Genomic DNA, 21,654 nt, shown 5'->3' on the forward strand with positions numbered 1-21,654 from the left:
ACAAGATCTCATACTTCTCGGACATGCCATGACAGTCAAGAATGTGGGTGGTGTGGGTGGGATGGGATTGGTTCTTAAATAAGAAAACATAAATCAAGACACTGTACCTAAATGAATGGATATGTATTGTCTTATCTTTCTTGAACAAAAACATGGTTTAAAAAAAACATCCCAGATTTAACACTTTATTGGAATGATACCTCTTATTTGACACCTCGTATTACAGTATTACATTTGTAACAGTTGTGCTGTTCTGATCACAGAACTGTACATCATACACATTCAGCCTGGCAACCTGCCTGTTGCTAGGCTACCTCAGCAAAGGATATACACACTTACTCTCTCACCTTACACAGCAGGAATTAATACATTTAAATTGCATTGAGTTCATTGAAAACAAATAGCACTTAGTTATTCATAATTTCATTTTCTTTAAGAATAGTAATAATAAAAATAAAATAAAGTCTAAAAAGCTCCTCTTGTGGCTCGTTATGGCTTCAGTTGAACTGAGATGATATCGTACAGTTTAACCACCTTACAAAGTGCCACACAGTGCTTACAATGGTTTTACTGCTGCAGCTCAGGCACAGTGACAGACACCTTCAGACCTCAGGCACAGTGACAGACACCTTCAGACCTCAGGCACAGTGACTGACACCTTCAGACATCAGGCACAGTGACTGACACCTTCAGACCTCAGGCACAATGACAGACACCTTCAGACCTCAGGCACAGTGACAGACACCTTCAGACCTCAGGCACAGTGACAGACACCTTCAGACCTCAGGCACGGTGACTGACACCTTCAGACCTCAGGCACAGTGACTGACACCTTCAGACCTCAGGCACAATGACAGACACCTTCAGACCTCAGGCACAGTGACAGACGCTGACTAAGGCATTACATGTCAACAGTAATCCTGGTCTAGTGTTACATTGGTTCATACAGTAGCATGTGTGTAACATGCATGTAGCAAGGCATAAGAGCATATGAACAAAGTCTACAGACATATAAAGTTATACACACACTGATTGTCTTGTTGCATAGCTGCATCTCTCTAACCTTGTCTCGGTCAGACAGAACCATCACCTGTCCAACATCCTCTATCTACAGGGTTGTGTTCACCTGCTCTCAATACAGCTGAAGGTCAAATATATCTCAATCAAGGGCACTCTATAATCAATGTTAGGATTTGATAGGCAGTGATTCTGTATTCTAAGGCACCATAGCTATGACCATAACTATTATAATACTGGCATTTAGAGGTCCCCTAGACCTCTCCCCCTCCCCCCTCTATGTCCAGGTGCTTTCCAGAGTGTTATAGTTGTCTTTGAAGTTCTTGAGTTCCAAGAAGTGTTTGGGACGCTTGCTGCGTTGCCCTGCCGACTGGAGGCAGGTGACCTGGGGGGGGGAGGAGGGGGGAGGGTCTGGAGGGCTGGTCAGGTCTTTAGCAGCAGCCTGGTGATGCTGGCTCACAGCTGATGAGCTGGCTTGGGTCTTCACACTATCACATGGCAGACACACAGGTGAACTTCTATGCTATGAATGTGTGTCATGTAACAGAATTTGAAAACAGGAAGTGAAAGAAAAGACTGTTGTTGGTGGTGTAGTTACTCACAGGGTAGCCAGCTCAGTCAGAGCCTCCTGGTATTGAACAAACTCCGCTTCTCCAAACACCTGCACACAGACTGCTGTTACACACTGGTCTCAGTGATTCATGTCCCCTCCAATGTCTTCCTTTCTCACTTACACACACACACACACACACACTCTCTCTCTGTGACTGACCCCAGTGCCATGACGAGCGTTATGGTATCCATCCAGCAGTGTGTCGACAAGGGAACTGCTTCTGTTACGGAACACAGAACTGGAGTTCCGGAGTTCTAACAGCCAGGTTCTGAACCTCCTTCCTGTCACAGCTGTGGGAGTTCCTCCCAGCTCACGGAATGACATGTCTAAGAGAGAGCAGCAGCACATGGTGTTCTAACACAAAGGGGTGCTGTCTGGTTCTGGTGGTAAAGTCATATAGTAGAGAGAACCTACCACAGTCTCTGATGGCATCCAGCGCTCTCATCCGGTAGAGGTAGTCATAGCATCCTGTAAACACATCACACACACACACACACATGAACACAGTCCTTCTTCCACAGCATGCAGTGTACTGCAGGTGCCTGTGTTCCAGCGTATGAGTGTAGAAGCGTCTCACCGCCGTGTTGTAGCCGGTCATCATCAGCAGACAGCAGACGAGGCTCGAAGCTGATCTCCTGGACCTTAGAAAGGCGGGAGTCAATCTCCTGCTTTAGGTCCTACAGCATGGGGCAAAGCAGAAACCTTATTAATGTTAAACACACTCCTGCAAACGTCTACCCTGGACAGTGTCTGTGGGTATATGTATGTGTGCACCTCACCTTTGGTGCGTTGTGTTGTCTGTGTGTATATGTATGTGTGCACCTCACCTTTGGTGCGTTGTGTTGTCTGTGTGTATATGTATGTGTGCACCTCACCTTTGGTGCGTTGTGTTGTCTGTGTGTATATGTATGTGTGCACCTCACCTTTGGTGCGTTGTGTTGTCTGTGCGTATATGTATGTGTGCACCTCACCTTTGGTGCGTTGTGTTGTCTGTGTGTATATGTATGTGTGCACCTCACCTTTGGTGCGTTGTGTTGTCTGTGTGTATATGTATGTGTGCACCTCACCTTTGGTGCGTTGTGACCAAGGGGCACATGGGGTCCTCTGCGTGACCTCATGGCGAAGCGCATGATCTGCCTCTTCACAAAGATGAACAGCAGCACGAACACCTGGCACACAACACAGACACAACACAGACACCACACAGACACAACACAGACACAACACAGACACAACACAGACACCACACAACACAGACACAACACAGACACCACACAGACACAACACAGACACAACACAACACAGACACAACACAGACACAACACAGACACCACACAACACAGACACAACACAGACACCACACAACACAGACACAACACAGACACAACACAACACAGACACAACAGAGACACAACACAGACACAACACAGACACCACACAACACAGACACAACACAGACACAACACAACACAGACACAACAGAGACACAACACAGACACAACACAGACACCACACCACACAGACACCACACCACACAGACACCACACAACACAGACACAACAGCAGGTACGGAAATATCAGAAGTTGTTCACAAACGCTGAGGTAAGGTGACATAGCTACGGGCTACACTGCAAGCTAGACTGAAAGGTAGCTTGTGTCTATGTCGTGTAAACCTAAATATCGTATTTTCCTAATATTTCGAACATCAAACAACATCGTTCAACACTTACTAGACTTCCGTAGGCCATGACAAGCACAACATTGACCTTGTTTGACGGAGACGTCGTCATGTTGAAACTCCTTGTTGCACTTTTTTGAAAGCACGCAGTAGTACGTTGTTTAGTTTGCTTTCATTAGGCTCAAAGATTAGACCGCATTAGTTTCATAATTTATCCAAAAATATATCGTTTTCTGGCCAACAGGTCCCCGGCAGCGGCGTGACGCTAAACTCTAAACATTTTGTTGACATCCGGGTTAATTACGTCATGTACAGCTGGAAAGGAGGGATCGACGTCGGATTCAGGAAACGACGCTTCTGTCGCCACCTACTGTACATAGTAAAGCAGCCCTACTGACAGAACTGAACAGAAACAACTTGAAATCTCAATATGCAGAGATGGCAATAGTACACACATCTTTCACTCAATTAGAAGTAGTTACAGTACTAGGGGAGAGGAGAACAGATTAGCTTAAACAGAGTAGATTGAAGCAGAGCAGAGTACAGTAGTACTATATTACAGTCTTCATCAAGTAGGCTACTCATGATGCAACTTTTTTTGTGTTTTTTTTTAACCTTTTGATGTTTTTTCGAAACTAAAAAAATAAATAAAACAAAATCAGCCTTTAAAAACGTTTTTTATAAATCAAACTTTTTTGAACGTTTTTTTTCACACCCAACACGACACCAAAAAGTTCCTAGTTCTTTTTTTCCACACACAGTGAAAGGAGAAGAGAAAGAGAGATCATGCCACCAAATACATATTAAATCTAAAGTAACGAGCCTGTCTTGGAAATGTAAAAAGTAGAAACCGCGAAACCTACGGCATGGCTAACCGCGTTCAATGCCCCCATGTGGCCCGCGAGTTTGTCACATGAGAACCTGATGGTGAGTGCTGAGTAGCCTACACCCTGAAGCATGAACACAGAAAGCAGCGGTTTGTCTGTGTTGGAACATGATTTATCTTCGTGTTTGTCTCAGCAGACACAGGGAGGGTAATTCTTTCTGCAGGACAAGGGTGGGTGGTGAATCGGCTTGGGTCATCGGTTTCTGCTGTGAACACTGGACCTCTCTTCATCTCGTCACCCCACACATTGAAGTTAATCACTGCTTGGCAGGACAGGAGCCTGTTTGATTGCAACTGATCTTTATCTGTTCTCGACAGAGAGCAGCTGTGTGTGGGTAAAATACATATTCCGGGGTTCTGAACTGGACTTTCTGTGCAGCTGTTGAATCTTATTGTCTGTTATTTCACCCCTCGTTGGGGAAAAGCATTGAAAGGAACTGCTAATTTTACCACAGTCTACCAGCTACAGCAGAGAGAGATATATACCACAACCCTACTTCCTGTGTCACAGATGACAGTGACCTGCTGCAGGAAACCTTTCCCCCTGAAGCACAACTACACAACACTTACACACTTCATGAGCAGCTTCCCAATGTAAGTACTTCCTTCAAGAGAGTGTGTGTATGTGTGTTTCCAAATGGCTTGTTGTTCAGATTCCCACCATTTTGAGTGTCAGATTGAGACAAACTGTGCCGGACTCTAACCACAGTCATGGCTTCCTCTGCTGGGTCTTAACACCATCCTCTGACCCAGCCCCATGTCCCAGACTGGAGAGCTGGATGGGTTCAAGTTAAAGGGCAGCATCTTTGCTGTAAAAGAGTACCCATCTTACTAAGAACAGTGACGCGCTCTAAGAATGGAACCGAGCGTGTCTGGGTAAAAGTAGTTTGTTTATTGATCAGTCAAGTTAAGTTTCATAAACATGTCGACAGCAGCTGAGCATCATAGTCTTTTACAACTTGACATTACAGTCATCCCCGGTTGGTGGTTTCTGACAGCAAGGGCACAACCAGCACGCAGGGAAGGATACTTAAGTTGGCCTTCCTGTCTGGTCAGACTGCTGCAGACTCTCACTGTCTTCCAGTGTTGGAGACAGGGGTAGCTAAGGTGGATCAATGTCACTCTCTCTACCTCTCTATTTCTTTTTGGTCTTTTGGTTTCTCACAATTATGTAAACCCTATCCGCTCTCCCTGGGGATATGATGTCACACATGGAGGCTGAGAGATGGATTTTGATAGGGCTTCATGCTCATTCTGGGTATGTGCGTGTGCATGTGTGGAGGTGTGTGTGTGTGTAGGTGTGCGTGTTTCCAAGTCCTATTGTGTCTGTAGGTGAAACACAGAACCAGTCAGGAATGACACTGTGAAAAGGAAGAAGTAGGCAGCAACAATAATGGGGGGAGGAGAGAAAGAGAGAGAGAAAGAGAGATAGTGGGAGAGAAGGACTGTGAGAGAGGGAGAGAGGTGGAGACAGAAAAAGTGTGAGAAGGATAGGGGGAGAGGAAGAGAGAGGGAGAGGGAGGGAGGGAGGGAGAGAGAAAGAGAGGGGAGAGAGAGGGAGGGAGGGAGGGAGGGAGAGAGAGAGAGGGAGGGAGGGAGAGAGAAAGAGAGGGGAGAGAGAGGGAGGGAGGGAGAGAGAGAGAGAGGGGAGAGAGAGGGGAGAGAGAGGGAGAGGGAGGGAGGGAGGGAGGGAGGGAGGGAGGGAGGGAGGGAGGGAGGGAGGGAGGGAGGGAGGGAGGGAGGGAGGGAGGGAGGGAGGGAGGGAGGGAGAAAGAGAGGGGAGAGAGAGGGAGGGAGGGAGGGAGAGAGAAAGAGAGGGGAGAGAGAGGGAGGGAGGGAGGGAGAGAGAAAGAGAGGGGAGAGAGAGGGAGGGAGGGGTGAAAGGACAAGAGAAGATAAACCTGTGGGGCCAGTTTACGTCACTGGACAGATGCATTAAGTAATCATGCCAGAGAGAGACAGAGAGACATAGAGAGAGAGAGAGAGAGAGAGAGACAGAGAGACATAGAGAGAGAGAGCGAGAGAGAGGAAGTGGAGGTTAAGGATGGGGACCTGTGTTTTCTGACATGGCTCATGTTCGAATCGGCTTCACCTCTGAGACTTTCCCAAGGTATGTGTTTGTTTCTGTGTGTTTGTTTCTGTGTGTTTGTTTCTGTGTGTTTGTTTCTGTGTGTTTGTTTCTGTGTGTTTGTTTCTGTGTGTTTGTTTCTGTGTGTGAGAGTGTGTGTCTAATGTGGGGTTTACGTGAATGGGGCCATGTTGCCAACGGTTACGCAGGTGAACGGCTTTGTAAACCCAGCAGAGCAGGTGTTTCTGTAAACTGATACTCTAACTCCCCTGCAACAGCAAACAGCGAATACACACACAATACAACCAAATGGAGAGAATACTTTAGTACTTATTTTAGCAGTTCTTCCTTCTTCATTTGGAGTATCAGATTCTAAATGTTCCACTGAGCTTTGGCTTTGTGAGTCATAGGCTTTGGACCTGAAGCCTTGATGATATCTTTATTCAGGTTATCTTAAATGATCCTGTCACAGGGACTCTACCCTCATTTGAATGCCACTCTGAATACGTGTGAACAATGAGTAATGGGGGACTAGTGTTGATTGGTTCTGTTGATCCTATCAGAAGCTGAAGGTCAAAGGGACTGGTGGTCTCTGAAGGGGTTCTTTCCCTGTGTGACTTCACTAGCTGCATGGAAGTCTGCCTCTCTCAGCTCTGCTCCACAAGAAGCTCATCTTATTCAATAGCACTATGAATTCCTGTGTGTTTGGATTGTGTGTGTCGGTGTGTATCAGATGGAACATTCTTCACACTAATACATTGTTTACCTGAAGTGGATTGCTGCTTGATAAGTTTTTCCAGTTTGGCTGCCGGTGTGTCTGAGGATGACAGGTCACCAAAAGCATGTTGATTGACTAAACATCCTTCATGACTGTTTTAAGTGGTGTGTGTGTGTGAGTTTGTTTCTTCATTGGGAACGTGTGTGTGGACAGAATGAGAGGACAGAATGAGAGGACAGAATGCCTCCCTGAGTCTCTTTAATTCCATGTCTGAGGTTTTCTCTCTCTTGTCTCTCCCACTCTTCTGTCTTTTCATCGAAGAGTTTTTGGGGATTGGATTATTTTATTTTTCTCACTTCTTTTCCCTGTTTTCATTCAGGATTCTCCTTCTTCCTCTCTGTTAGTTGTGGCCTGACTGCAAGCACACATTGTCCTTCTCTCGGACTACTATATGATTCAGTTTGGCCATGCGGAACTGCGTTTTCACCAGACTGACCACACTCCACATATCACAACACTCCAGCCCTCGTCCCCGAGGGTGGAACTGCTGAACTGAATGGAGTCTCTTTCCCCTGTAGGGAGTGCTGGTGTGACAGACGGCAGTAAACTTCCCTTCTGATGACTCACAACACAGCAACACCCTGGAGAGAACACAGGCAGTGTGCCTGTGATTGATTTGGAGGTGGGACCACAACATAGTACTTGTGCAGGACACGTAGTCGCACAGTCCCACTGGAATGCAGGCTTGAGGATCTCTAGCTGGGCCTGCCTGCCTGAGTCCCCCGGAGGGGACAGGATTACAGTCGGACCACAGTGACATATCTACCAGGCTGTCTTCAGCATATCCTGCAACCCAATCTGGATATACTGCCGTCTTTCTTCTTTCATGGTGTGTATTTTGAATGGATCACTGAAGCCCTAAACACAGACATATCAAGCACCACCTTCACTCTCTTTGGTCTTTGTTTGAGTGCACGCTGCACGTGCTCCAGAGCTCAGAGCATGGCCCTGCCCTCCAGCCCGGTATGTAAGCTCAGCAGACCAGGCCCAGGACTTCCCTTCACCCTCCTCTCAGCCAGCTCTCCCTGCTACAGCCTGCCCCCAAACAGACAGGGGGTCCTGTCAGGGAGCAGGGGGGGGGGAGAGGATGGCCAGCGGAGGCCGAACGGGGCTGTGAGTGAGGCGGGGGCTGAGCCCGGCGGGGAGCAGGGGGCCAGCTGGGGGGCCAGCGGGGGTGTCTCGGGGCAGGTGGGAGGAGACGGGGGCATGACAGACAGCAGGAAGCTGAACTTGACCAGTTGGAGTGAGCGGGGGGGCGGGGCCAGCCAAGAAGAGGGACGCCAGATCGTAGAGTTCTCTGGGCGCCGGGAAGGGACCACGCTAAGACGGGCCGAGAGTCTGGAGACGAGGGTGGAGGCGGGGGGGGGCCGTGGGCTGTCCAGGGCTCTGAACTATGAACCCTCTGGTCTGAGGGGGGAGGAAGGGAGGTTGGGGGCTGAATTGAGTCGGGCAACCCTGGCTCTGGAGAGGGCTAGCGGGGTCCAGTCCCTGCCCAGCAGGCTGAGGCCCCAGGCTGGCTCTGGGCTCAGGGATGCAGGGACGCCTGGGACGCCTGGGACCCGGAGTCACAGCATCTGGGAGAGGATTGAGAGGCTCTACGGTTCTGAGAAAGCAGAGGACTCAAATGTCAGGACCAAGCGGAACTCCGCCCCCATCGAAGACTGGCCTCTGTCAGACCTGGACGGGGGCGGAGCCTTCGCCCAGCGCAGGAAGTCAACCACAGACTTCATCCCCAACTCCTCCCCCATCAGCCAGTGGAGGAGGGGGTCATGCGAGGGGGGGGGGGGCTTTCCTAAGCGTCTTTTCAGGGAAGAGAGGAACGGTGTGGACACGGCGCAGAGCACTCAGGGCGTCACGCCCTCAGGGTCTTCAGTGTTGGGCAGGGAGAGAGCTCCAGGGGTGGAGTGGCAGGGCCAAGCCCAGAGGAAGCCTCCTGAGCTGGGGCAGATCGCCCAGAGAAGAGGGGTGCTGGAGCACAGCACCAGGTCTCTGGACAGGGCCTGGAGTAAACTCTCTGTGGCAGCTCCGAGCAGGGCTGACAGGTCTGCATACACCCCCTCACACCCTCCGTCAGTGGAGAACACTTCCAGGGCTCTCAGGAATCCATCTCTCTCTCCTCCACCTGGAGACAGAGAGGAGAGAGTGGGGGAAAGGAGGAATAAAGAGGTAACAAACAACGGAGAGCGAAAAGGTGGGATGGGCCGAGAGGGTGAAGAGGTGGGAGAGAGGGCAGGGAGCCCAGCATGCAGGAGAGATCTGGAGAAGGAGGCCAGTTCCACACCTGAACCATCAGGGGTCAACCTGGGGTCAAAACTCCTCTCGACCAATCAGATGAACAGCAGAGCGACCCCTGACCCCTCCACCAGGACCTTGGCGTGTGTCAGGAGCATGGCTCGCGAGGAGAGCCTGACTGAAGATGTGTTTGAGCCCAGCCCCCAGAGAAGCACAGCTCAGCCCAGTGACAGGAGGGTGTTAGTGGCTCCCTCCGCGGCCAGTGTGAAGAATAAGATCCAGCAGTTTGAGACCCTGACCCAGAAGACCCAGAGGGACTTCCAGAAGCACCGACGGGCCTTCTCTGTCCCCGAGCACCCGGGCAGGAAGGCTGGGGAGGGAGCCAGCAAGGCTGGGGGGGGTCAGGATCTTGGGGGAAGGAGAGGGCTGTGGGAGGGAGTGAAGGAGGAGAGGGATGGGGTGGATTCAGGAGGAGAACGGATGAGAGGAACAACGGGTAATGAGGTGAAGAGGAGCGGTCCAGATAAAGCTCTGAGGGGGCTCCCGGGCAGAGGAGAGGAAGAGAAGGAGAAGGTGAAGGAGAAAGGCTGGGCAGTGAGGTCAGCGTCCGTAGATGAGACTGGGCTGAGGTTGGAGAGGAGGGAGAGAGAAGAGAGGGAGAGAGAGGCTGAGAGGAGGGAGAAGGAGAGAGAGGCTGAGAGAGAGGCTGAGAGGAGAGAGACACAGAGAGAGGCTGAGAGGAGGGAGAAGGAGAGAGAGGCTGAGAGGAGGGAGAAGGAGAGAGAGGCTGAGAGGAGGGAGACAGAGAGAGAGGGTGAAGGGGGAGGAGTGCAGAAGAGAGGTCAAGCAGAGGAGAGTGAAGTTGGACACAGTACATGTCCCAAACTGAAGGACAAGATGGAGATTCCTCTCAGTGGAGGAATCAGAGAGAGACCTCGCAGAGCCTCTCCTGTGGATGAGACCAGTTCCAGCCAACCTGCTGAGCCAGAGAGACCATTTACACTCCAAGGCAGGAACAGGAGGATGGAGGCTGCATCCATCAAGCTGTTGAAAATCAATAACAACTGCAACAGTACTGAGATAGCAGAGCTCCAGCACAGCCCCAGTCCTGACCTGTCTTCTCCAGTCAGTGACGACGACAAAACCCCCACCAATACCCCCCACGACTCCCCCTTCTACCCCCAGGAGGACTCCCCCTTCACCTCCGCAGCCCAGCCTCACACCTCCAGCCAGGAGACCAAGTCCCACCTGTGGAGGGGCTCCCTGGTCCCCCCCCTACCCCTGTCCTCCCCCAGCAGCCTCCCTCACACCGGGGGAGACCTGGACGCGTGGGTGGCCGGCCTGAACCACAAGATCGAGCGATGGGACTGTGACGATGATGAGGATGACGAGGGGACAGAGAAGGATGAGGACTCTAACTACGACTCGGACGAATCCTCTGTAACCATCACCAGCAATATGAGCCAATCAGATCGCAGGAGTTTCTGTCTCAGGTGAGTGGTTGATCAAACAAAGCAATCGAAAGTAAACACGAATTTCCCATACTGGAACATTTTTTAAATAATATAAAGTCATTTTGTCTTGTCCACTCTCAATCCCTGTGTGTCTGTGTGTTCCTGTGCCCCCAGCCTGGCTGAGCTGTGTAACTTTGGGGGGGTGGACTACGAGACGGAGCCTGAGACGGAGGACTGGCCCTGTGGCCGCTCAGCCTCCCTGAGCTCAGATGTGTCGGCCCTGTCCTGCGTGTCTGTCCTGGACAGTGAGGAACTGGACAGGCTGCTGGAGGATGTTCGGAGTCTTGGGGACGACACCCTGCAGGTAGAGCTTACTCAAACCAGCGTTCCAGGGCCCAGAATCGGCCAAGACTTCTTCCCTCTATTTGATGTGGTTAGGGTTAACCCCCCCTCCTCCTCCTCCCCCTCTTCCCCCTCTCCCCCCCCTTCTCCTCCCCCTCCTCCTCCTCCACCTCCTCCCCCCCTCCTCTTCCCCCTCTCCCCCCTCTCCTCCTCCCCCTCTCTCCCTGTACAGAACTATGAGGACGTGCAGGTGGTGGTTCTCCATAAGGAGGTGGGCATCGGCCTGGGCTTCACTGTTGCCGGGGGCGAGGACCAGAACAAGCCTGTCACCGTGAGTCAGACAGACTCCACTGACACCAGAGTTGGCAGCGTCACCCCTGACATCCCTCACCCCCCTCCCTGCTGCCCACACATCCCTCACCCCCCTCCCTGCTGCCCACACATCCCTCACCCCCCTCCTTGCTGCCCACACATCCCTCACCCCCCTCCCTGCTGCCCTGACATCCCTCACCCCCCTCCCTGCTGCCCTGACATCCCTCACCCCCCTCCCTGCTGCCCTGACATCCCTCACCCCCCTCCCTGCTGCCCTGACATCCCTCACCCCCCTCCCTGCTGCCCTGACATCCCTCACCCCCCTCCCTGCTGCCCTGACATCCCTCACCCCCCTCCCTGCTGCCCTGACATCCCTCACCCCCCTCCCTGCTGCCCTGACATCCCTCACCCCCCTCCTTGCTGCCCTGACATCCCTCACCCCCCTCCCTGCTGCCCACACATCCCTCACCCCCCTCCCTGCTGCCCTGACATCCCTCACCCCCCTCCCTGCTGCCCACACATCCCTCACCCCCCTCCTTGCTGCCCACACATCCCTCACCCCCCTCCCTGCTGCCCTGACATCCCTCACCCCCCTCCCTGCTGCCCTGACATCCCTCACCCCCCTCCCTGCTGCCCTGACATCCCTCACCCCCCTCCCTGCTGCCCTGACATCCCTCACCCCCCTCCTTGCTGCCCTGACATCCCTCACCCCCCTCCCTGCTGCCCACACATCCCTCACCCCCCTCCCTGCTGCCCTGACATCCCTCACCCCCCTCCCTGCTTCCCTGACATCCCTCACCCCCCTCCCTGCTGCCCTGACATCCCTCACCCCCCTCCCTGCTGCCCACACATCCCTCACCCCCCTCCCTGCTGCCCTGACATCCCTCACCCCCCTCCCTGCTGCCCTGACATCCCTCACCCCCCTCCCTGCTGCCCTCACCCCCCTCCCTGCTGTCTCCTCTGCAGGTCCACAGGGTGTTCTCCTCTGGAGTGGCGGCTCTGGAAGGCTCCATCAGGGAGGGCGACCTGGTCCTGTCAATCAACGGTACGTCGCTGTCTGGCTCCGCCCACTGGCAGGCTCTGAGGACGCTGAGGAAGGCGAGGACCCAGGGGATGGGCGTGGTCGTGCTGCGGAGGGGCGTGGCCTCCAAGCCTGTGAAGGGTGTGACTGGAGCAGACATGCAGGGACGGAAACAGATCCCGCCCACCAACACAGGTGAGAGGGCAGCGCTGCAACAACAGCAAGGCTTGGGCCGAACCCGTGTTTACACTTGGATCTGCAAACATGTGTGTGTGTTAAGTGTGTGTTTTTGTGTGTGTGCATGTGTGTATGTGCATGGGTGAATGTGTGTGTGTGTGTGTGTGTGTAATGGTACCGTGCCCCAGCCCAGCGGCTGTGTGTGCGACTGGAGAAAGGCAGCAGAGATCTGGGCTTCAGCCTGGAAGGAGGCCTGGACTGCAGTCTGGGGGACAGGCCACTCAGCGTCCAGAAGATCTTCCTGGGTAAGAACAACCACACTAACACACTAACACACTAACACACACACGTGTGGCCCGCTGATCTGCACTGCAGGCTGCCTTGCTGTTAGTAAACCTGACAGATGTTCATCTGTGGAGCTGGCCCTTTAATATAAGATATAAACACAACAGCTTTAAACTGAGCTGTGCTACAGTAGGTGATTGGGACATGTATCTTGCGAGCCCAGTGTCAATCAAAATGTTAAGCCCCGCCCACGTTGAGCCTCGCTCTGAACTGCACACTCCAGTCATTCTTGGAGATACTAGGAGATTCCTGGAAGTTTAGATAAACAAAGCTCCCTCCCTCCCCTCCCCTCCCCTCCCCTCCCCCCCCCCCCCCTCCCTCCCTCCCTCCCTCCCTCCCTCCCTCCCTCCCTCCCTCCCTCCCTCCCTCCCTCCCTCCCTCCCTCCCTCCCTCCCTCCCTCCCTCCCTCCCTCCCTCCCTCCCTCCCCTCCCCTCCCCTCCCCTCCCCTCCCCTCCCCTCCCTCCCTCCCTCCCTCCCTCCCTCCCTCCCTCCCTCCCCCCCCCTCCCCTCCCCTCCCTCCCTCCCTCCCTCCCTCTCTCCCCTCCCCTCCCCTCAGGAGGTCCAGTGAACAAGGTGTGTCCCGGAGACGAGGTGTTGGAGATCCAGGGTGTGAGTGTGGTGGGGATGAGGCGCCTGGAGGCCTGGACTCTGATCAGAAGACTGCCCCCTGGGCCTGTGGATGTGCTACTGCACCGCCCTCTCACCACCAGCCACATGCACTCCCAGTCATCATGACGGACTCAGTAAAGCAGCTGAGAGAGGACTCATCCTGACTGCAGCTTGAGAGAAGACTCATCCTGACTGCAGCTTGAGAGAAGACTCATCCTGACTGCAGCTTGAGAGAAGACTCATCCTGACTGCAGCTTGAGAGAAGACTCATCCTGACTGCAGCTTGAGAGAAGACTCATCCTGACTGCAGCTTGAGAGAAGACTCATCCTGACTGCAGCTTGAGAGAAGACTCATCCTGACTGCAGCTTGAGAGAAGACTCATCCTGACTGCAGCTTGAGGGCAGTTCTCTCTCACAGGGACATCTCGTCATCAGGATATTGCAAGGCTTTGACACGGTTCGTCCCAGTAGCCCAGAGACCATCTCCTCGGCCCCAGGTGGGCTTCTGTGTTGCCTTGGCAACCCTGAGAAGGCCCACTTCCCCTACAGGGTACAGTAACTTAACTTAGTTTACTATAGGAAGGTTCTAGTAGGGATCTCATCCTGGGCATGAGATCAGTGATGCTTCACCAACAGGACAGTTTCTGCACCAGTCATCCAGTCAACAAGAACTGAATAGTAACACGCCTTGGAAAAAATGAAAGATCAATAAGCGTATAACTGCAACGTTTAAATTTACATTAAGTCATTTAGCAGACGCTCTTATCCAGAGCGACTTACAGTAAGTACATGGACATTTCCCCCGAGGCAAGTAGGGGGAAGTGCCTTGCCCAAGGACACAACGGTGGGGAAACGATCCAGCAACCTTCTGATTACGAGTCCAACTCCGTCACTGCTCAGCCATCTGACTCCCTAAATGTGTAAATTATTTCAAGAAATAAGCAGCATTTTTTCATATTCTATGTTGTAGCAGCCCTCCTTGTCACGTCCTGTAATATATTCAGCAGTTGGTTATAGGAAGCTCCATTTTTTAAAGCAGTTGTAATGTGTTGAATTGTATCTTATATTCCTCCTCAAATAAGTGTCAATAAATCCTAACATGAAGCTGCTCTTTATTTAAATGCAGTACATAGCATAGCCTGTAGGGGGAGATGGGAAAGCAGACTTAACTCGATGACATTAACAAACACTAGATGATGAACTGTGATCCTGCCATTACTAGGTCCTCTCTGAGGACTAGGGACACACAGAGCAGGTGTCTCTGTGTCATCTGGGAAGAGGGCCCAGATAGCGCTGCCATATTACGCCACTCCAAGGTTTTGTTTATCTCACTTTTACTGCTTTTAAAGTGAGCTGAGCAGCATTGAGTAAAATATGTGTTTGAAGGGTTGAAACCACAGCCTGTGTGTAGATGTAACTGCTTTACACCTAGCTCATAATACTTACTTTTTTACAACTCACTCACAAAAGGTTACAATCAGGAAATTCGATAAATTAGATAACTTATCAGAAGACTCATTTAAATCATTAACTCAAAACAAATGGTTACATTTGTACAGAAAACAATTGAAACTATTCAAGGCGTACTTTAGTCTTGAATAACCAATATTTACTGATCAATTTATTAGGGTGATTAAACTTCATAACTGTTAAACGATTTGTTTCATTAGCAAGTCAAAGTTGAACATAAACCAGTTGTTTATGAGGTCACTCTGACTTGCTTCTTTCCCCAGTAGGATCGGAGTGTCAGTAAACTGGGTTATACAGTAAATATAGGCAAATATGTCTAATGATGGGAATGGGTGTAGCACAGTGAATAGAGCCTTTTACTGCAGATCAAGAGGTTGTATGTTCAAATCCCCCCTGTACGTCATTTCAGATTTTTTTTTTTACTCTGTTAAATGAATACATACATGCATTATCAACAAAACCAAGGAAGACAGATTTTTCAACACACCAATTTTATGACTTATGTATTTTATGAATTTTCACGAGTTGTGAATTACAAACGCATTAGTATTTGCTTAATACTCAATCATAAAAAGAGCTACTTCAAGTAAATACAGATATAAACTAAAGCTAAATACTGGAGAAAGATGGAGACGGATGGACATTTCTAGAACATTAAGACCAAGGACACAGCTGAATTATAATGTTTAAGTTCAAATTCTAATAAACACAAATATCTTCCTTTTATAAACACATGAAGGAGCATATATAATGGACATACAGTTTATTGTCTTTTATGTTTATGTTGACATGTTTATGGTTGTGGAGGTGAAAGTCCAAGGCAGATATTAGATGGCTGGTGCATGTTGTATGGAGGACTAGATTGGTGTCAGGGAGCCTGTTGTGTGTCAGACTAACATGAGAGGACATGTGATCTGAACGAGTACCGACACTGGACACTGAGTGGTCTGAAAGATCACATCTACACTGCACTGACCTCTCAGGACCAGAGACTCCAGCATCTCCACCACCACCACCATCCGACACAGACAGGCAGACAGACAGGCAGGCAGACAGGCAGGCAGACAGACAGACGAACCCAACAGAGACAGACAGAACACCAGACTGTATGATGAAGGAGCTGCAGGAGTTTGCGAACCCAGATGGACTGGGGAACAAGGGGAAACCCAGCCCCCCTAGCCCCCCCAGCCCCCTCCCTCCTCAGAGGGGGGTGAAGCGCAGGGGCCTGAGAGTGACAAACCCTCTGCTCCGGGAATGTCTGGGAGAACTTCTGGGAACTTTCATCTTGCTAGTGAGTATGAGAAGACAAGCTCTAACAAACAGCCAACTGTTTTTAATAACTTTGATTAAATCATATTTATGTAAAGATATTCTCTGTAAAAAGTTAGAAGGGTATGATGCATAAAAGCAATATGTATGCAACTAATGAATGTAACAATATAAAGTTTAATTCTGTGTTGATCCTGTAGTTTTTAGTGCCCTGATTTTCTTACCTTGCGAAAGAACCAAAGAATGTTATGACCCGTGTATAATAAATGAGTTTACACACCACATATTCTGAGGGCAATTTAGATATGTATTAATATCAAGTTGAAGAGTAGGTGGTGTTTTGTAGTTTGTACATGTTTCTGATTGTACAGTTCGTGTAAGTGCATGTGTGTAGTGTGTGAGTCTTTTTGTCCTTGCTTGGAAAGGTTGAGTGTCGTTCCCACAAGCACGTGTGCCACTTCTGTTTCCTCTGGACTCAACTGGACAATCTCACTCCCCCTCACTCTTCTCCTCTTCTCCCTCCCCTCTCCCCCCTCTCCCTCCCTCTTCCCTCTCCCCTCTCCCTCCCTTCTCCCCCTCCCTCCCCCTCTCCCTTCCCCTCCTCACCCCCTCTCCCCTCCCCTCCCCCTTCCCCTCTCCCCTCCCTTCGCCCCCTCCCCCTCTCTCCTCCCTCCGCCTCTCCTCTCTCTCCTATCCCCTCTCCCTCCCCTGTCCCCTGTCCCCTCTCCTCCTACTTCTGCTGCTGTTGTAGATGTTTGGCTGTTCTGCTGCGGCTCAGGTGAAGACCAGCAGAGAGACTAAAGGACAGTTCCTCTCGGTCAACATGGCTTTTTCTGTGGGAGTGATGTCTGCTATGTATCTCTGTAAGGGGATCTCAGGTAAACGGTTTGGTAGTCTGGATCCACAACCATCCATTCACCCCATTCACCCCATTCATTACATTCATTAGTTCACTCAACCTCTCACATTCAGCAAAAGCTTGATAATACGTTGGTGTAAAACAACTTAAAAGCCCATGAGGTGACTCAGTAGTTGTAAGATTGTGATTTATTGCCTTAGCAAGGTCTGGTGTTCACACAATTTATTTACAGTCTCAAAAGCAGCTTTGCCACAGCTAGCCAGTAGTTGCAAGGCTAAACGTTAATGGTGCTGCCAAGCATTGTGAGTTACAGGTTTAACGACACTGTGGTTTTCCACAGAGCAGAGTGCAGTCAACAGGACAGATACAGACAGAGGCCTTGGAAGAACTGAATATCTTCAAGGCTCTCTCTCTCGCTAGTGTTTGGTCTTAACGGAAGAGAACACCTATGATCTCTTATCATCCTTCCTTTTATCACTCTCCACTTGTCCTCTGACCTTCCTCCTCCTCCTCTGTCTCCTCCTCCTCTGTCTCCTCCTCCTCTGTCTCCTGTCTGTCTCCTCCTCCCCTCTCTGTCTCCTCTCTGTTTCCTCTCTGTCCCCTCTCTGTCTCCTCTCTGTCTCCTCCTCCTCTGTCTCCTCCTCCTCTGTCTCCTCCTCCTCTCTGTCTCCTCCTCCTCTGTCTCCTCCTCCTCTCTGTTTCCTCTCTGTCTCCTCCTCCCCTCTCTGTCTCCTCTCTGTTTCCTCTCTGTCCCCTCTCTGTCTCCTCTCTGTCTCCTCCTCCTCTGTCTCCTGTCTGTCTCCTCCTCCCCTCTCTGTCTCCTCTCTGTTTCCTCTCTGTCCCCTCTCTGTCTCCTCTCTGTCTCCTCCTCCTCTGTCTCCTCCTCCTCTGTCTCCTCCTCCTCTCTGTCTCCTCCTCCTCTGTCTCCTCCTCCTCTCTGTTTCCTCTCTGTCTCCTCCTCCCCTCTCTGTCTCCTCTCTGTTTCCTCTCTGTCCCCTCTCTGTCTCCTCTCTGTCTCCTCCTCCTCTGTCTCCTCCTCCTCTCTGTCTCCTCCTCCTCTGTCTCCTCCTCCTCTCTGTCTCCCCCTCCCCTCTCTGTCTCCTGTCTGTCTCCTCCTCCCCTCTCTGTCTCCTCTCTGTCTCCTCCTCCCCTCTCTGTCTCCTCTCTGTCTCCTCCTCCCCTCTCTGTCTCCTCTCTGTCTCCTCCTCCCCTCTCTGTCTCCTCTCTGTCTCCTCCTCCCCTCTCTGTCTCCTCTCTGTCTCCTCTCTGTCTCCTCTCTGTCTCCTCCTCTGTCTCCTCCTCCCCTCTCTGTCTCCTCTCTGTCTCCTCTCTGTCTCCTCTCTGTCTCCTCCTCTTGGTCCGTCTCTCCTTCTCCAGGAGCCCATCTGAACCCTGCAGTGTCTCTTAGTTTCTGTGTGCTGGGCAGGGTGCCCTGGAACAGGCTGCTGCCCTACATCCTCTGCCAACTGTTGGGTGCCTACCTGGCATCAGGAATAGTCTTCCTGGTCTACTACGGTCAGTGAGGCCCTTACACACACACACACACACACACCAGTCCACACTCACACTACACTCACACACTCATACCTACCCGCCACACATAATAACACCCACCTACATAGACACACACACACACACATATTGCTATGTTATCAGATATAACCCTTTGCTTCGTCTCTCTGGGCCAGATGCTATCATGGAGTTTAGTGGGGGTGTGTTGACTGTGTACGGCCCAAACGAGACAGCATCTATCTTCGCTACATATCCCTCAGACACCCTATCACTGGGCAACAGCTTCCTGGATCAGGTGAGAGGGGTAGGGGGTGTCCTGGGTCAGTCAGGTGAGAGGGGTAGGGGGTGTCCTGGGTCAGTCAGGTGAGAGGGGGAGGGGGTGTGCTGGGTCAGTCATTAGCCTACCCTCTCCAAGCTGTTCCATGTAACTGTGTCTGTCTCCTCGTCTGTAGGTGGTGGGCACAGCCATGCTGATGCTTTGCATACTCCCATTGGGCGAACAAAGGAATACTCCCGCCCCCCCAGATCTGATTCCACCTATCGTGGCGGTGATTGTCTTGGGGATTGCCATGTCCATGTCGGCCAATTGTGGCGGAGCGATCAACCCTGCCCGAGACCTGGGCCCACGCCTCTTTACGCTGTCTGCAGGCTGGGGCACAGAGGTGTTCACGTACGTGGATGTGGCTCAAACACACACATGTTACTCTGCTGCTCAGTGAAGTGGCTTCAACTCTCTCCAACCTTTCTCTGTCTCTCTCTCCCTCCTTTCTCTGCCTCTCTCTCTCTCCTTTCTCTCTCTCTCTCCCTTCTTTCTCTCTCTCTCTCCTTTCTCTGCCTCTCTCTCTCTCCTTTCTCTCTCTCTCTCCCTTCTTTCTCTCTCTCTCTCCTTTCTCTCTCTCTCTCCCTTCTTTCTCTTTCTCTCTCCTTTCTCTGTCTCTCTCTCCTTTCTCTCTCTCGCCCTTCTTTCTCTCTCTCCCTCCTTTCTCTCTCTCTCCTTTCTCTGTCTCTCTCTCTCTCTCTCTCTCTCTCTCTCTCTCTCTCTCCAGGTGCTACAACTATTGGTTCTGGGTGCCTCTGGTGGCCCCCTTGCTTGGGGGCTTGGTGGGCACCCTGTTCTACCTGATCTTCATAGACTGGCACCTGCCTGACCCCGCAGCCCCCCAGCCCCCCGACCCCCCAGCCCCCTGGAAGGAGTCCCCTTACCCAGGGAGGTACAGCATGGACCTGAGAGGGACCACGTTCTAGACCAGCGTACGGCCCGCAGGCTGGCCCGCTTGAGCTCATTCAAAAATTACAAATAAATACAGTGTTGATCAGGCGATTTACGTATGTGCGCTTACGCAGCCTCACCGTCAGGAGACACTGAGTTAGCTGTTGGTTAGCCCTCAAAAATGTCCGCACATGGTAAAAAACAAAAGGTCTGTTTACTGAAGTTAAAGGCAAAGCTGTGTTTTTAGTTTGTGGAGAACAGGACGCTATGTTGAAGGATTACAATTTGAATCGGCACTATGGGACTAACAAGAACTGGCCTGATGCAGAGTGAGTGCAGGCTGCTGATGGTGTGTTAGTGAAGCTGCAGACCCAGATGACCACCTGTCCTTCACATATCTACCTCAGACAATCAACCAGACTTCAATGTGCTTGTTCAAGCCCAAGACAGACTGGATTAGTCTCACTGAATAAGAAAAACTGAACTGAACTGGAAAACATCAAAAGCACTTGTTGTAAATGACTTCACAATGTTGCAAATGTTGTATGTGCTTTGTTTCCTGTTTTTCCCCGTTGTATATGGTATTTACTTTTATTTTGAAATGATTGCGCAACAGGCTGCTGCTAGGTGATCATACGTACCTGCTGAAGAAGTTTGGAAGGATAGCGCACTCCGGTGTAGCTCACAGAATATATAGCCTAAGTTGAATAAATACGGAGATAAGATAAATATAATTAATTTGCAGTACAATATATAACGATAGTTGGAAACTGGTTGATGAGGGAACAAGGTTTGTTTGATTAATATGTTTAAGTTTAAGTTGTTCATATGTCATGTTTGTAATTTGCTATGCGCCAATGGTGATTGCCAATGCTACTGATAACGTGTGTCGTGTTTGTTCGCTAGCGAAAAAAGTTATTGAAAGGTAATTGAAGCATATCATGTAAGAGTCATTAATGTTAGCTAATGTATTTGTATCTGCCGCTCTTACGGTGTGTTAATCGCAAAACAAGGTTTGAATAAACGAATTGTGAACCATCTAGAGCCCATATTTTCAACCGGGATGCTACACTTATTGCTTTTGAATAAAGTTAATCAATTGCTGGTCTTAAACATACGCATTTTTGTGAAGGTTTAAAGGTATATTTAAAAAAAAGACACATTTCACATATTTTCATAGCGTTATTGTAACATGTATTACCAGTAGCAGCTCAACACCATATTATTTACTGTTTTGTTATAAAGTTATCAAATAATCTAATATCTAATAATATAGAGCAGAATTAAGTTCAGCCTATTGGTTCGGCCCGCCACAACGGTCCCAATTTGTCATGAAGCTCTTCGGGAAAATGAATTTCCCAACCCTGTTCTCGAGAACCTTTCCCTTCTGCATGTGTGCCGTCCTGCTGGTGGGAGAACATGGTTCCCCTCTGGAGAGGAGGAACATGGGCTGGTCTGTGTTGCAGGTACAACACACACAGCTTCTGCTGAAGGAACGAGGGAGATGATTGAGAGTTTCAGGAAGTATGAAGGCTCGATACCGTGGAGGCTGCTATGAAAGGAGGACTGGTGCAATTGTAGTGTGGTGCTTACACTAAGAATCAGATGATTGTGATACGCCAGATAATCTTCCAAGCACTGATTTAGGTTTGTATAGTGAATATTGAAGTTTAATATAATGTTCATAAAATACACCAAAATAATAGTACAAAAAACAATTATAGTTTTTTTGGTTTGTTTAAAGTTAAAAGAAGTAGGCCTATGAGTGTTAGCATGAGCGGAATGAGAATGTGACGGATCG

At 50.5% G+C, this 21,654-nt stretch overlaps 3 protein-coding genes across 3 annotated transcripts; 2 read left to right on the forward strand and 1 right to left on the reverse strand.

Annotated features, from left to right (window-relative positions):
• Nucleotides 1-171: 171 nt before the first annotated feature.
• On the reverse strand, nucleotides 172-3,655 carry ltap1 (lipid transport auxiliary protein 1). The gene is made up of 7 exons (XM_084669008.1): nucleotides 3,361-3,655; nucleotides 2,698-2,799; nucleotides 2,208-2,307; nucleotides 2,045-2,098; nucleotides 1,790-1,956; nucleotides 1,620-1,678; nucleotides 172-1,505 (listed from the first exon to the last, which is right to left on the reverse strand). The coding sequence occupies exons 1-7, from the start codon at nucleotides 3,418-3,420 to the stop codon at nucleotides 1,295-1,297; spliced, it is 753 nt and encodes a 250-aa protein (XP_084525134.1). The 5' UTR covers nucleotides 3,421-3,655; the 3' UTR covers nucleotides 172-1,294.
• Nucleotides 3,656-8,246: 4,591 nt separating this feature from the next.
• On the forward strand, nucleotides 8,247-14,637 carry LOC146301676 (uncharacterized). Its single transcript, XM_084669180.1, has 6 exons — nucleotides 8,247-10,765; nucleotides 10,901-11,090; nucleotides 11,301-11,399; nucleotides 12,347-12,596; nucleotides 12,767-12,883; nucleotides 13,481-14,637. The coding sequence occupies exons 1-6, from the start codon at nucleotides 8,247-8,249 to the stop codon at nucleotides 13,657-13,659; spliced, it is 3,354 nt and encodes a 1,117-aa protein (XP_084525306.1). The 3' UTR covers nucleotides 13,660-14,637.
• A 1,250-nt stretch (nucleotides 14,638-15,887) lies between these two features.
• Nucleotides 15,888-20,923, forward strand: aqp10a (aquaporin 10a). The gene is made up of 6 exons (XM_084669007.1): nucleotides 15,888-16,294; nucleotides 17,024-17,150; nucleotides 18,509-18,646; nucleotides 18,820-18,938; nucleotides 19,096-19,313; nucleotides 19,690-20,923. Exons 1-6 carry the CDS (start codon nucleotides 16,112-16,114, stop codon nucleotides 19,886-19,888), a joined length of 984 nt encoding a protein of 327 aa, XP_084525133.1. The 5' UTR covers nucleotides 15,888-16,111; the 3' UTR covers nucleotides 19,889-20,923.
• Nucleotides 20,924-21,654: the final 731 nt, after the last annotated feature.

The sequence above is a fragment of the Hypomesus nipponensis genome, chromosome 2 (genome assembly GCF_054491055.1).
Source record: "Hypomesus nipponensis isolate SF chromosome 2, ASM5449105v1, whole genome shotgun sequence".
Classification (NCBI taxonomy): Eukaryota; Metazoa; Chordata; class Actinopteri; order Osmeriformes; family Osmeridae; genus Hypomesus; species Hypomesus nipponensis.

Coding starts and splice junctions, on each gene's coding strand:
- aqp10a (XM_084669007.1), top strand. CDS start 16,112: ATGATGAAGGAGCTGCAGGAGTTTGCGAACCCAGATGGACTGGGGAAC. Junction 18,647..18,819: donor AGTCTTCCTGGTCTACTACG/GTCAGTGAGGCC, acceptor TCTCTGGGCCAG/ATGCTATCATGGAGTTTAGT. Junction 18,939..19,095: donor GCAACAGCTTCCTGGATCAG/GTGAGAGGGGTA, acceptor CCTCGTCTGTAG/GTGGTGGGCACAGCCATGCT.
- ltap1 (XM_084669008.1), bottom strand. CDS start 3,420: ATGACGACGTCTCCGTCAAACAAGGTCAATGTTGTGCTTGTCATGGCC. Junction 2,099..2,207: donor TGACCGGCTACAACACGGCG/GTGAGACGCTTC, acceptor ATGTGTTTACAG/GATGCTATGACTACCTCTAC. Junction 1,957..2,044: donor GGATGCCATCAGAGACTGTG/GTAGGTTCTCTC, acceptor GCTCTCTCTTAG/ACATGTCATTCCGTGAGCTG.
- LOC146301676 (XM_084669180.1), top strand. CDS start 8,247: ATGACAGACAGCAGGAAGCTGAACTTGACCAGTTGGAGTGAGCGGGGG. Junction 10,766..10,900: donor CGCAGGAGTTTCTGTCTCAG/GTGAGTGGTTGA, acceptor CTGTGCCCCCAG/CCTGGCTGAGCTGTGTAACT. Junction 12,884..13,480: donor CGTCCAGAAGATCTTCCTGG/GTAAGAACAACC, acceptor CCCTCCCCTCAG/GAGGTCCAGTGAACAAGGTG.